Source organism: Rutilus rutilus, assembly GCF_951802725.1.
Source record: "Rutilus rutilus genome assembly, chromosome: 14".
In the NCBI taxonomy this organism is placed as follows: Eukaryota; Metazoa; Chordata; class Actinopteri; order Cypriniformes; family Leuciscidae; genus Rutilus; species Rutilus rutilus.
The window spans coordinates 25525181-25540313 of NC_140219.1; the positions used below are offsets into that span (position 1 = coordinate 25525181).

The 15133-nt window shown below is 38.1% G+C and overlaps 2 protein-coding genes across 4 annotated transcripts; both read right to left on the reverse strand.

The window, feature by feature from the left end:
- Positions 1-7764: 7764 nt before the first annotated feature.
- LOC311304348 (ladderlectin-like) lies at positions 7765-9589 on the reverse strand. 2 transcript variants are annotated; one of them, XM_084431306.1, is made up of 6 exons: positions 9408-9589; positions 9206-9284; positions 8916-9022; positions 8381-8503; positions 8095-8206; positions 7765-7954 (listed from the first exon to the last, which is right to left on the reverse strand). In XM_084431306.1, exons 2-6 carry the CDS (start codon positions 9264-9266, stop codon positions 7884-7886), a joined length of 474 nt encoding a protein of 157 aa, XP_084287432.1. In that variant the 5' UTR covers positions 9267-9284; positions 9408-9589; the 3' UTR covers positions 7765-7883. The 2 variants fall into 2 exon arrangements, with proteins under 2 accessions (XP_084287432.1, XP_084287433.1); XM_084431307.1 differs by having other exon boundaries at positions 9413-9449.
- A 2369-nt stretch (positions 9590-11958) lies between these two features.
- On the reverse strand, positions 11959-13863 carry LOC311303177 (ladderlectin-like). Of its 2 annotated transcripts, none has more exons than XM_084429485.1 (6): positions 13683-13863; positions 13481-13559; positions 13191-13297; positions 12654-12776; positions 12368-12479; positions 11959-12227 (listed from the first exon to the last, which is right to left on the reverse strand). In XM_084429485.1, the coding sequence occupies exons 2-6, from the start codon at positions 13539-13541 to the stop codon at positions 12157-12159; spliced, it is 474 nt and encodes a 157-aa protein (XP_084285611.1). In that variant the 5' UTR covers positions 13542-13559; positions 13683-13863; the 3' UTR covers positions 11959-12156. The 2 variants fall into 2 exon arrangements, with proteins under 2 accessions (XP_084285611.1, XP_084285612.1); XM_084429486.1 differs by having other exon boundaries at positions 13688-13746.
- Between the last annotated feature and the right edge of the window lie 1270 nt (positions 13864-15133).

Genomic DNA, 15133 nt, shown 5'->3' on the forward strand with positions numbered 1-15133 from the left:
GGGCGGTGGAGCGGAAGGAATGGAGGGCGGAACAGACACATGCTCAGGAACAGACACATGCTCCGGCACAGGCACAGACACTTGCTCCGGCACAGGCACAGAGACATGCTCCGGCACAGGCACAGACACATGCTCCGGCACAGGCACAGACACAGGCTCCGGCACAGACACAGGCTCCGGCACAGACACAGGCTCCGGCACAGACACAGGCTCCGGCACAGACACAGGCTCCGGCACAGACACAGGCTCCGGCACAGACACAGGCTCCGGCACAGACACAGGCTCCGGCACAGACACAGGCTCTGGCACAGACACAGGAACAGACACCGGCTCAGGAACAGGAACAGACACCGGCTCAGACACCGGAACAGACACCGGCTCAGGAACCGGCTCAGGAACAGGAACAGACACCGGCTCAGGAACCGGCTCAGACACCGGCTCAGGAACTGGCTCAGGAACAGACACCGGCTCAGGAACCGGAACAGACACCGGCTCAGGGACAGGAACAGACACCGGCTCAGGGACAGGAACAGACACCGGCTCCGGCACAGACACAGGAACAGACACCGGCTCCGGCACAGACACAGGAACAGACACCGGCTCAGGGACAGGAACAGACACCGGCTCAGGGACAGGAACAGACACCGGCTCAGGGACAGGAACAGACACCGGCTCAGGGACAGGAACAGACACCGGCTCAGGGACAGGAACAGACACAGGCTCCGGCACAGACACAGGAACAGACACCGGCTCAGGGACAGGAACAGACACCGGCTCAGGGACAGGAACAGACACCGGCTCAGGGACAGGAACAGACACAGGCTCCGGCACAGACACAGGAACAGACACCGGCTCAGGGACAGGAACAGACACCGGCTCAGGGACAGGAACAGACACCGGCTCAGGGACAGGAACAGACACCGGCTCAGGGACAGGAACAGACACAGGCTCCGGCACAGAAAAAGGAACAGACACCAGCTCAGGGACAGGAACAGACACCGGCTCAGGGACAGGAACAGACACCGGCTCAGGGACCGGTTCAGGAACAGGAACAGACACCGGCTGAGGAACAGGAAGACACGAAGAGACTCAGGCTCGGCAGGGCTGACGCGAAGAGACTCCGGCTCGGCAGGCATGACACGAAGAGACTCAGGCTCGGCAATGCTGACGTGGAGCGCAGGCTCGGCAGGGCTGACGTGGACGGACTCAGACTTGGCAGGTACTGTGGGGTTGCAGGGCTCCTTGTCCGCCAAACCCACAGTAAAAGCTGAATCGCTCAATTGCAGGGCCAAGTTCATATACTGTCCAAGAGTCCAATGAGGATTGTGCAGAGGCATGCTTGAACCGAGCGGTTTAGATAATCCTCCCCGAAAAATATCATTAAGCATACCTCTTCCATGCAGGTCAGGTGAGCCAGCTCCAAAAAGTCAATTACATAATTCTCCATTGATCGATCTCCTTGACGGAGACGAATAAGTCTCACTGCTAGATCCATGTTGGTGAAGTTTTCTGTCACGAACCGCTCTGAGACACGAAGGTGAGATCCAATTGCAGCTTTATTAAAGGGCAATCCAGACACGTAATCCAATAAACAGGCAATGGGTCAAAACACAGGTAGACAGTCTAAACAAACAAAACAAAACAAAACAAAACAAAACAAAGCAAAACAAGACAGGCAGGGGTCAGAGGCAAGAGAATAATCCAAAGAACAGGCAAGAAATCCAAGAAACAAGAAAACCAGGAAAACATTCAGCATTGCAGTGTGACACTAAACAAAACTTCACAATGATAGAATGAACGAACAAGGAATAAATAGGCTGAAACTGACAAGGTGATGAGATACAGGTGAATGAAATACAGGTGAATACAATCAGTGATGATGAGTCCGGGCAGTGAGTTATGGGAAATGTAGTCTGTGAGTGAACAAGATAGTCTGGTGTGGAGTGCCCTCTGGTGGCTCTCATGGGCACTCCAGCTGGTGACCGTTACAGTAAAGCAGTAGGATTCGAAATACAAACAACTTGTTTAGTCGGTTCAGAGTCGATTCTTTCTTTTGGGAGACAATAACTTTATTTATCGTGCACTTTCGACTTTTCAACTTTGCAGAATGTTTACATTCACAAACAGCTATATTACACACTGCTTGAAGGGGAAAACAATATTTGAAAAGCCATAATAGGGACACTTTAAAAAAAAGCCCTAGGCCCTGTCTGGAGCCCTAGGCACTGCTTATACTGTTTTCTAGGCAACTTAACAGATCAGCCTTGTTTCCAGAGTGTAGTTCATCATGAGAGAGTGATGGAAGGTAGGCCTGATTTTCGTGTTTGAAGAAGTTTTCTAGGTTCCCATCACGGGTCTGACAGGTGATGTAGAGTGTGGAAAACAGTCATTTTTCAGTGAGTTTTGTCTTGGACTGTCCTCTTATTGGAGCTGTTGTAATAAGAGAGAGATTGTTCCTTTTCAAAGTGGTGGTGATGGGTTTTGTGCCCTGCATCTCTGTAACAAAGAGTTTGTACTGCTCTTGGCCCATCCTCTCTGCAACCCGAACAGCATCCACAACAGCTTGGTCTGCTAATTCTCTTGAGTCCAGCTTCAGAAGGTTGTTGCTGTCCTCTACGAAGGGGTTCCCATTTCCTCAATCACATCAACCAATTTTTGGCCTATTCATGATGTCTGTTTTCAGAGACACCCTTATTGCTGAACTCCATGGCATTTTCAAACTCATCAGTTAGACGAGACATTTCTGGTCCAGCACAGTCCAGCGACAGAGGGAATCCTGCTTTTGCATCAGACCAACTGCTCCTCAATCTCCCTTCATTGTAGCACTGTTTTGCTCATACGCTTGTGATTACATGAAAAATGCTTAATTTCATTCTGCATCTTCTCAGATACTGTGATTTCAGCTTTTGACTGCAGCTGAAGATTCAGAACGCGTGCATCAGTGTGACGTCACAGAGATTGAGCTTCATCTCTTCATGAGGGAAATAACTGGTACAACATCTAAAACCCCTGTCAAAAAATAAATAAATTTCTCTTTAATTTGTTTTTGTGTCTAAGCCCTTGTTATACTGTTAAGTTGATTGTAAATTGAATGCCATATTATATTTTAGGTCCTCTTAACCTCTTCATATTCGCTGGTCATGTTTTACCTGGTTTGATTTTAGGGCGACTAACCTTATAGTTTAGAACTGGGGCATTTAGCATTAAGGACCCACAGGGGACCTCATGAAGCTGGAAGGTGGGGGGCGCCCTAGATTCAGGGTTCCTACACATTTTCCATTTCAAAATTCCATACTTTTCCTGACTCAAATTTCCAAACCTCTCAGGTTTTATTAGAAATTTTCAGAAATTTTCAGACCATATTTAAAAAGTGCCCCCTATAATGCTTTTTCAAATATTCTGGTAACACTTTAAAATACGGATCCTTCGTTAATGAATAACTACACAGGAACAAATGAGTAACACAATATTAACAATCTAGTAAATACAGTTAACTAACAAGTAACTCTGATTAACGAATTAGTAAGTAATAGCACACAGATTTAAGTGGTAGTTCACTATTAACTAATCAATAACTACTATTTTTTAATACTTCACAGAGAACTACTGAATTTTTTTACAGATTTAAGTGGTAGTTCACTAATAACTAATCAATAACTACTATTTTTCAATACTTCCCAGAGAAATAATGAAAAAAATTCACAATTCATGCAAAACTAATTAATAACTAATGCAGGACAAATTACTAGCACTAGATTAACATTACTGCTAGATACTGTACACTAATTATAAATATGTAATAGCGTAGCAGACTTATGATTTGGGAAAGCTGTCAATAATTAGCCTATGCACTGCTGTCTTTTAGAGAACTATTCATAAACTAAATAATTTTTAAGAATTGTTTTTATAAATGCACTTGTCTGGAACACTTACCCTGTGGCCGATTTTCCGGCATTCCTCTGGACTGGCTTTGAATAACTAGACTCATCATGGTGAGTACTGGAACATACTGAGTCATCAGCCATCCAAATACCAGTTATTTTATTATAGCTTGAGTCATTTGAGACACTTGAGTCATTACTAGTTAGTTAACATGATCTTCACTTTAGAATACGGATCCAAATAGGGGTATGTAGTAACACTTGAGTCATTACTAGTTAGTTAACATGATCTTCACTTTAGAATACGGATCCAAATAATTAGTAGTTCCTATAGAGGTATGTAGTAACACTTGAGTCATTACTAGTTAGTTAACATGATCTTCACTTTAGAATACGGATCCAAATAGGGGTATGTAGTAACACTTGAGTCATTACTAGTTAGTTAACATGATCTTCACTTTAGAATACGGATCCAAATAATTAGTAGTTCCTATAGAGGTATGTAGTAACACTTGAGTCATTACTAGTTAGTTAACATGATCTTCACTTTAGAATACGGATCCAAATAATTTGTAAGTCCTATAAAAGTATGCATTAACACTTGAGTCATTACTAGTTATCATGATTCCATGCTGTAGTTACTAATGAAGAGTCAACCCGAAAGGGTAGAATCATCTAATCATTCACAGGATATATATACACACACATATTTATATATATATATATATATATATATATATATATATATATATATATATATACATATGAACAAAGAGACATACATAAAAACAATTTTGAGAGGTAGGTTAAATAATAAAATAACTGGTATTTGGATGGCTGATGACTCAGTATGTTCCAGTACTCACCATGATGAGTCTAGTTATTCAAAGCCAGTCCAGAGGAATGCCGGAAAATCGGCCACAGGGTAAGTGTTCCAGACAAGTGCATTTATAAAAACAATTTTTAAAAATTATTTAGTTTATGAATAGTTCTCTAAAAGACAGCAGTGCATAGGCTAATTATTGACAGCTTTCCCAAATCATAAGTCTGCTACGCTATTACATATTGATAATTAGTGTACAGTATCTAGCAGTAATGTTAATCTAGTGCTAGTAATTTTTCCTGCATTAGTTATTAAGTTTTGCATGAATTGTGAATTTTTTTCATTATTTCTCTGGGAAGTATTAAAAAATTGTAGTTATTGATTAGTTATTAGTGAACTACCACTTAAATCTGTAAAAAATTCAGTAGTTCTCTGGGAAGTATTAAAAAATAGTAGTTATTGATTAGTTAATAGTGAACTACCACTTAAATCTGTGTGCTATTACTTACTAATTCGTTAATCAGAGTTACTTGTTAGTTAACTGTAGTTACTAGATTGTTAACATTGTGTTACTCATTTGTTCCTGTGTAGTTATTCATTAACGAAGGATCCGTATTTTAAAGTGTTACCAATATTCTCTTTCATGCAGCTTTCTGCAAAGTTGAAAGAGCATGCGATAAATAAAGTAGTTTTTTCTCAAAAGAGAGAATTGACTCTGAACCGCCTTAACGAGTCAGCAGGAATTTAAATCTTACTTACATGACGACTACACGTCACTGGGTAACACATTTGCCTAATGCCCACCTATGTTTTATGTTGTCCGCCCGCAAACAACTTGACCCGCCCTCAAACGCTGTAGCTGGTTTGTGTTGTGTATGTCGAGAGGACGCTGTTTTCTGCTCTGCAAAAGCAAATTCTCTTTGTAAACCCTTTCAAAGGATGAGGATGTGAAGAGTCTGGTTAAAATTACCACAGCGATACAACAGCAGTATAACCTTTTGACGAATGCTTCTAAAATCTCCATGAGGTCTAAATGAGGTTTACACTTCTTTACAGTGTGTAATCGCTGAGGACTGAGGAAGCCTCCGGAGCTGAAGTTCAGTTATGGTAATAGGTGTTTAGCTTCCGACAGGCGCTGTAAGCGGTTGACCAATCACAACAGACTGGGCCATCTGGCCAATCAGAGCAGAGCAGGCAGTGGGAAGGAGGGATTTAAAGAGACTTAATCATCGGATGATTAGTTTGAGAATCATTGAAAAATGTGGTGATGTACAATGTATATTTTAAGAAAATTAAAGTGTTTGTTGTAGGAGAACTCCAAAGCAAAATTAGTATTTTCACCCCCAAAAACTGTTTTTAAGACAGTTTTTCATATCCTTTGCTGTAGTGTCAGTAGGAAATATCAGGTTACATTTCCAAACATTTATTTTGCCATTGTAATAATCCAGTGAGATTTTTATATGCATAAGGAGTCTGACAACAGCCGGTAATCCAGACAAAGATCTGATCTCACCTTCATCAAGTCCATCTGGGATTACATGAAGAAACAGAAAAAAACTACTAAGTCCAGAAGAACTGTGGCAACGTCTCCAAGACGCTTGAAACTTTCCTACAAAGCTACATGAAAAGCTATGTGCAAGTGTACCTGGACAACAGCTGTTTTAAACGCAAAGGGTGGCCACACCAAATATTGATTTGATTCAGTTAATAGAAGCTAATTGATAAATCAAATCTATTTATGACATTATTTTGGAAAGCATCCTTACTTTACAGCATTTTTACACAAGTGCCTAAAATGTCTCACAGTGCTGTAGCTTTGCAGGAAGGTTTCTTCAAGCATCTTGGAGACATTGCTGTAGTTCTTCTGGATTTAGTCTGTCTAAAACAATTTTTTTGGGGGTGAAAATACTAAAGTGCCTTAGACTTTTGCACAGTAGTGTATAAATACAGACTTTTGCATGCACACAAGAAACTTTTTCGTTACCTCGAGGAACTATTCACATGCGCACAGGATTTTTTTGCATGCTTACAATTTACAACTACACATTCAATTTCTAGTTTTATATACTACAACCCATGTCCTTTGTGCATCCCTGCCAGCTTACTATGAAGAAAAAGAAAGCAAATATGCACATGAATTAATAGAAATCTAGGCCATTCGCTCAAAATTTGACTTTCCTTAGAGTAATACCTCTAATATCAAGGCCTAATGTCCAATTTAATGTATCCTCTGTGGCAGAGGAGAAACCATGGCACAATATGGTTTTGTGCATTGTCCTATTTGCCAAATTTAAGGGTCTATCAAAAGACTGTTTTAACAGACTCTATGGCAGCCAAGAAACCACACCATGAAATGGGCTGATGGTGCAATAGGTGGCTCAGTGTGCATGGTCTATGCTAAGTTTAATGTTTTCTCATGCGCACACAAAAGTCTGCATATTTTTTATTTTTGCAAAGATCCTTTTAGTGGCTCTGTAATAGTGTAAAGAATATCATAAGAAACCCATGCATTTCATTTTTGCATAATTAAGTTGTGTTTGACAATCACTAAACAGCTGCCATGAAAACACAATTATAATTGTGTGTTCATTAAATTCTTAATTTATAGAACACTAAATATGGGCAATAGTCTGGAAATGCAAATATTTTTCCATACCTAGAAATCGCACACTGCAAGTCCCATACTTTTCTAAACTGCGTAGAAACCCTGTAGATTGCAACCAATATTTTCTTTCCAAAAATATTCACCCATGCCTACATTTACATTATACATGTGACATTCAACAAATCAAAGAGTACCATGGGGTTTGTACTTGAGCCAGAATACCATGTAAAGATCATGGTGAATTCCAGGATCATGATGCATATTTTAATAAGACAAAACAAAGAGTTACTTACAATCCAGTGTAGAAAACAAATGTCTTCTAGTGTTTGTCAATGAAGCTGCTGTGTGCGCTTGCTTAAACCCCTTCCCTGATATCATTAAATGCCAGTCTACTAACCATATCCTCAAACGTTGCTATACAATATACACATTTATTTGATTGTCCACAATTCACATGCCTTAATTCAATGCTTTATTAATTTGAGGAGTGTTTCAGAGAAAATTGAGATTGAATTTCAGAACAGTTTTGTAAAGATAAGATCAGAAAATGTAGTACAAACAAAGTCAATATGGATCAGGATAACAGGATCTCACAAATATAGGTCTTTGAGATTGAACAGGATGCATCGTTCCAGCAACGGTTAGCTGTATGGTGGAATAATGAAATCAGTTGATCATTACAGTGGTGTTCAACTTAAGGCATAGTGAAATCCAAACAAGTCATTTAATGTTACTGTATGATATGAAATTATAGGATTGCAAATTAGTTAAATGAGTGCACTCACAGGTCCAGTTGATCTCCAAACAGTTCTCAGGACCACCTGCATTGTTAGGTTCTCCAGAGCACCAGTTGGTATAGTCATAGACAGTTCCATCACTCCACAACCACTCTCCGTCCTAATAAGTGAAGAGAATGAATACAAAAAGTGCACTACTGTAGTCAGACGTAAGCCAATTAAGTTCAGCTTTGAAGTCAAACCATCTTCATTAGAAACTTTGCCTTTGATTGAAGCAGAAATTTCAGTTTAGACAAACAAATAGGTTTCTTTAGGGCACAAAAGTTTAACTTACTTGTACAGCATCATGAGCACCAACCCAAGTTTTTCTGGAAGAAGGCACCAGACTCAGCAGGAAATTATTCTCTGGTTGATCATGCACAGATGCGAGATTCGCACCAAAAGATTGACAGTTTCTCTGAAGAGACAGATTTGTCATTACATCTTATCTTTTTAGTAGAAAGCAGAAATGACTTTAAACATTTTAGTAATTTGCAAACAAAGAAACATTCCCACTTATATTAAGAGTATTTAATCTAAACTAACATTTAAATTAATCATTTGAGTCAGTAAACTTACATTGTACTTCCAATTTTTCCTTTTTAAATGCAAGCAATTAATACAGCTGTAATTAGATCTAGGATTACTCTGTTGACCCAGTGTTAACCCACCCTTAAACCTAACCATAAAACCTGTCCCTAACCTTACCCATATCCCAACTCAATAGCAGCAAAAGTGTTTAACAATACATTGTACCAAACTATTTAGATGTAGTTAAAGACACCTAATATAAGGTGTTGTCCAAATAACCTTGTTGTATAATACATTACCTCTGCTGTGATCCAGGGAACCGATTGAGAGAAGTACTTGTAGCACCGGCGTCCAAAATTTCTCCATCCACGTGGACATCTTCCTAAATCACGTGTGGATTCACTACCTAAATGTGGATTTTGTAATATTTAGCATTTTTATTTTATGTTAATTATATGCCAAAAAAGAATGTGTACTTTAACACTGAAAATCCTTCATTAATCATGCAAATATCAGTAAGTGGAATCTTGTACACTCCCATATTGCACTTAAACTGGCAAGGGTTTTTACAATTAAATGTTTTGGTTACCATCTGCATTCCCCATGGAGAAGATAACAAAAAGAAGCAGAAGACTTCTCAGCATTGCCATGATGAACCTGAAATGAACCTAAAAATGAATAAAGCTGGTAAAGTTAAATGTCTGCACTCAAATGCTGCACACTGTGGAATCTCAGTGTATTTTAAAGACAAAGCAAATGTTATTCAGTAGATTTCTGTTCCAAAAACTCACCTTACTTTTCAGATTGTTGTCTTCAGAATCTCAGAGAAAATGTTTGTTAAGTTCCAGAAAGAGCCCTGCGTTTTTAACTTACTTTACTAATTGGGCCTCATTTATCAATCTAACGTAGATCTGAGCGCAGAAATCATCTTAGGACAGGGTTCAGGTGTGATTCACTGAAACACTCGAATACAGCCAATCGAATGATCGGACGTTGATAAATGTGGCGCTAAAAACGTCATTTGAATATCATGCCCCTAAAAATTCACGGTTTAGAAACCCTAACTTCCTCATTATCTTCACCTGGAATGTTCCCATGACAACTCAGCACGGTGTCCATCAGCTGTTCTTAAAACAGAAATGTCTTAACACAACTGTTGCAAATAAATATAGCCATAATTTTATTTTATATATGCGTTATGTGTGTGTGAGAGAGAGAGTGTGTAGGCCTATTTCTCTGCTCTCAACTTTAAAACTTGCAACAGCATGTGAATATCTGGCACATTTACATGATGGAGTAAAGTGCTCATGTTAATTAACCCGAGCTTCAACTTTCCAGATTGTTCCAAAGAGATAGGCTAATGTCAGTTTGGTTTTGGGTTTTGTTTCTTGTTTCCAAATCATATATTGCTGAATAGGTGTTTATGAGTTATGACTAGGCAATCAAGTCAATATGAATCAAGTCATAATCAGTTATGAATCAAGTCAAGTCACATTTATTTATATAGCGCTTTTTACAATACAGATTGTTTCAAAGCAGCTTTACAGAGATAACAGGAAAATAATGCAACAAAGTTTGTTTCCAGAAGAAAATAGCGTTACAGTCCAGTTTAAGTAAGCTCAGTGATGTTTCATTTTTGTTGTAAAAAAGTTATTAATTTAGTTAATTTATATATATAATATAGCCGCTCTGGAGAAAACCGTGATGTCATAGTCCAGCTCAGTTCTCATATGGCTTTTGGTTAATGTGTTAAAGGGATAATTGTTTGGTTTGCATCAACATGTTGGGAATGATTTCTTGTTAAATTAATCTTTAATGCATTAAATAACTTGAATGAACACAAACAGTTTGTGTGAAGGCATGGAATTGGACTAGTTCTGGTGCAGCTTCCATGTTTTAAGCGACACTGCCACAAAAAAAACTACTAAGTCCAGAAGAACTGTGGCAACGTCTCCAAGACGCTTGAAACTTTCCTACAAAGCTACATGAAAAGCTATGTGCAAGTGTACCTGGAAAACAGCTGTTTTAAACGCAAAGGGTGGCCACACCAAATATTGATTTGATTCAGTTAATAGAAGCTAATTGATAAATCAAATCTATTTATGACATTATTTTGGAAAGCATCCTTACTTTACAGCATTTTTACACAAGTGCCTAAAATGTCTCACAGTGCTGTAGCTTTGCAGGAAGGTTTCTTCAAGCATCTTGGAGACATTGCTGTAGTTCTTCTGGATTTAGTCTGTCTAAAACAATTTTTTTGGGGGTGAAAATACTAAAGTGCCTTAGACTTTTGCACAGTAGTGTAGAAATACAGACTTTTGCATGCACACAAGAAACTTTTTCGTTACCTCGAGGAACTATTCACATGCGCACAGGATTTTTTTGCATGCTTACAATTTACAACTACACATTCAATTTCTAGTTTTATATAGGCTACTACAACCCATGTCCTTTGTGCATCCCTGCCAGCTTACTATGAAGAAAAAGAAAGCAAATATGCACATGAATTAATAGAAATCTAGGCCCATTCGCTCAAAATTTGACTTTCCTTAGAGTAATACCTCTAATATCAAGGCCTAATGTCCAATTGAATGTATCCTCTGTGGCGGAGGAGAAACCATGGCACAATATGGTTTTGTGCATTGTCCTATTTGCCAAATTTAAGGGTCTATCAAAAGACTGTTTTAACAGACTCTATGGCAGCCAAGAAACCACACCATGAAATGGGCTGATGGTGCAATAGGTGGCTCAGTGTGCATGGTCTATGCTAAGTTTAATGTTTTCTCATGCGCACACAAAAGTCTGCATATTTTTTATTTTTGCAAAGATCCTTTTAGTGGCTCTGTAATAGTGTAAAGAATATCATAAGAAACCCATGCATTTCATTTTTGCATAATTAAGTTGTGTTTGACAATCACTAAACAGCTGCCATGAAAACACAATTATAAGTGTTCATTAAATTCTTAATTTATAGAACACTAAATATGGCCAATAGTCTGGAAATGCAAATATTTTTCCATACCTAGAAATCACACACTGCAAGTCCCATACTTTTCTAAACTGCGTAGAAACCCTGTAGATTGCAACCAATATTTTCTTTCCAAAAATATTCACCCATGCCTACATTTACATTATACATGTGACATTCAACAAATCAAAGAGTACCATGGGGTTTGTACTTCAGCCAGAATACCATGTAAAGATCATGGTGAATTCCAGGATCATGATACATATTTTAAGACAAAACAAAGAGTTACTTACAATCCAGTGTAGAAAACAAATGTCTTCGTGTTTGTCAATGAAGCTGCTGTGTGCGCTTGCTTAAACCCCTTCCCTGATATCATTAAATGCCAGTCTACTAACCATATCCTCAAACGTTGCTATACAATATACACATTTATTTGATTGTCCACAATTCACATGCCTTAATTCAATGCTTTATTAATTTGAGGAGTGTTTCAGAGAAAATTGATATCGAATTTCAGAACAGTTTTGTAAAGATAAGATCAGAAAATGTAGTACAAACAAAGTCAATATGGATCAGGATAACGGGATCTCACAAATATAGGTCTTTGAGATTGAACAGGATGCATCGTTCCAGCAACGGTTAGCTGTATGGTGGAATAATGAAATCAGTTGATCATTACAGTGGTGTTCAACTTAAGGCATAGTGAAATCCAAACAAGTCATTTAATGTTACTGTATGATATGAAATTATAGGATTGCAAATTAGTTAAATGAGTGCACTCACAGGTCCAGTTGATCTCCAAACAGTTCTCAGGACCACCAGCATTGTTAGGTTCTCCAGAGCACCAGTTGGTATAGTCATACACAGTTCCATCACTCCACAACCACTCTCCGTCCTAATAAGGGCAGAGAATGAATACAAAAAGTGCACTACTGTAGTCAGACGTAAGCCAATTAAGGTCAGCTTTGAAGTCAAACCATCTTCATTAGAAACTTTGCCTTTGATTAAAGCAGAAATTTCAGTTTAGACAAACAAATAGGTTTCTTTAGGGCACAAAAGTTTAACTTACTTGTACAGCATCATGAGCACCAACCCAAGTTTTTCTGGAAGAAGGCACCAGACTCAGCAGGAAATTATTCTCTGGTTGATCATGCACAGATGCGAGATTCGCACCAAAAGATTGACAGTTTCTCTGAAGAGACAGATTTGTCATTACATCTTATCTTTTTAGTAGAAAGCAGAAATGACTTTAAACATTTTAGTAATTTGCAAACAAAGAAACATTCCCACTTATATTAAGAGTATTTAATCTATACTAACATTTAAATTAATCATTTGAGTCAGTAAACTTACATTGTACTTCCAATTTTTCCTTTTTAAATGCAAGCAATTAATACACCTGTAATTAGATCTAAGATTACTCTGTTGACCCAGTGTTAACCCACCCTTAAACCTAACCATACCATAAAACCTGTCCCTAACCTTACCCATATCCCAACTCAATAGCAGCAAAAGTGTTTAATACATTGTACCAAACTATTTAGATGTAGTTAGAGACACGTAATATAAGGTGTTGTCCAAATAACCTTGTTGTATAATACATTACCTCTGCTGTGATCCAGGGAACCGATTGAGAGAAGTACTTGTAGCACCGGCGTCCAAAATTTCTCCATCCACGTGGACATCTTCCTAAAGCACGTGCGGATTCACTACCTAAATGTGGATTTTGTAATATTTAGCATTTTTATTTTATGTTAATTATATGCCAAAAAAGAATGTGTACTTTAACACTGAAAATCCTTCATTAATCATGCAAATATCAGTAAGTGGAATCTTGTACATTCCCATATTGCACTTAAACTGGCAAGGGTTTTTACAATTAAATGTTTCGGTTACCATCTGAATTCCCCATGGAGAAGATAACAAAAAGAAGCAGAAGACTACTCAGCATTGCCATAATGAACCTGAAATGAACCTAAAAATAAATAAAGCAGGTAAAGTTAAATGTCTGCACTCAAATGCTGCACACTGTGGAATCTCAGTGTATTTTAAAGACAAAGCAAATGTTATTCAGTAGATTTCTGTTCCAAAAACTCACCTTACTTTTCAGATTGTTGTCTTCAGAATCTCAGAGAAAATGTTTGTTAAGTTCCAGAAAGAGCCCTGCGTTTTTAACTTACTTTACTAATTGGGCCTCATTTATCAATCTAACGTAGATCTGAGCGCAGAAATCATCTTAGGACAGGGTTCAGGTGTGATTCACTGAAACATTTGAATACAGCCAATCGAATGATCGGACGTTGATAAATGTGGCGCTAAAAACGCCATTTGAATATCATGCCCCTAAAAATTCACGGTTTAGAAACCCTAACTTCCTCATTATCTTCACCTGGAATGTTCCCATGACAACTCAGCACGGTGTCCATCAGCTGTTCTTAAAACAGAAATGTCTTAACACAACTGTTGCAAATAAATATAGCCATAATTTTATTTTATATATGCGTTATATGTGTGTGTGTGAGAGAGAGAGTGTGTAGGCCTATTTCTCTGCTCTCAACTTTAAAACTTGCAACAACATGTGAATATCTGGCACATTTACATGATGGAGTAAAGTGCTCATGTTAATTAACCCGCGCTTCAACTTTCCGGATTGTTCCAAAGAGATAGGCTAATGTCAGTTTGGTTTTGGGTTTTGTTTCTTGTTTCCAAATCATATATTGCTGAATAGGTGTTTATGAGTTATGACTAGGCTGCTATATGAATCAAGTCAAGTCACATTTATTTATATAGCGCTTTTTACAATACAGATTGTTTCAAAGCAGCTTTACAGAGATAACAGGAAAATAATGCAACAAAGTTTGTTTCCAGAAGAAAATAGCGTTACAGTCCAGTTTAAGTAAGCTCAGTGATGTTTCATTTTTGTTGTAAAAAAGTTATTAATTTAGTTAATTTATATATATAATATAGCCGCTCTGGAGAAAACCGTGATGTCATAGTCCAGCTCAGTTCTCATATGGCTTTTGGTTAATGTGTTAAAGGGAAAATTGTTTGGTTTGCATCAACATGTTGGGAATGATTTCTTGTTAAATTAATCTTTAATGCATTAAATAACTTGAATGAACACAAACAGTTTGTGTGAAGGCATGGAATTGGACTAGTTCTGGTGCAGCTTCCACGTTTTAACTGCCACAAAAAAAAACAAAAAAAAACAAACAAACAAACACAATACTCACATTTCCATTGTATATCTCATTCCACAAAACAAAACATGCAAATTAAGAAAATAATATTAATCTACATGTTTCATTCCACAAAACAAGCTCTGCAACTTAATGAAATAATATAAAATAATATAAACCTACTAAATTCTTATTATAAAGATTTATATATTATATACAGTCCGAGCGCAAGTCCGATGATGATACATTGGAGGAACGAGTTATTCAACCCGAACCTCCATTGCAAGGACAACTTGAGCAGGACGTTTCTCAGTGATACGCTGCTCAGTTATGGAACATTATGAGATGTTGCAGCTGTAATTCCTCACCA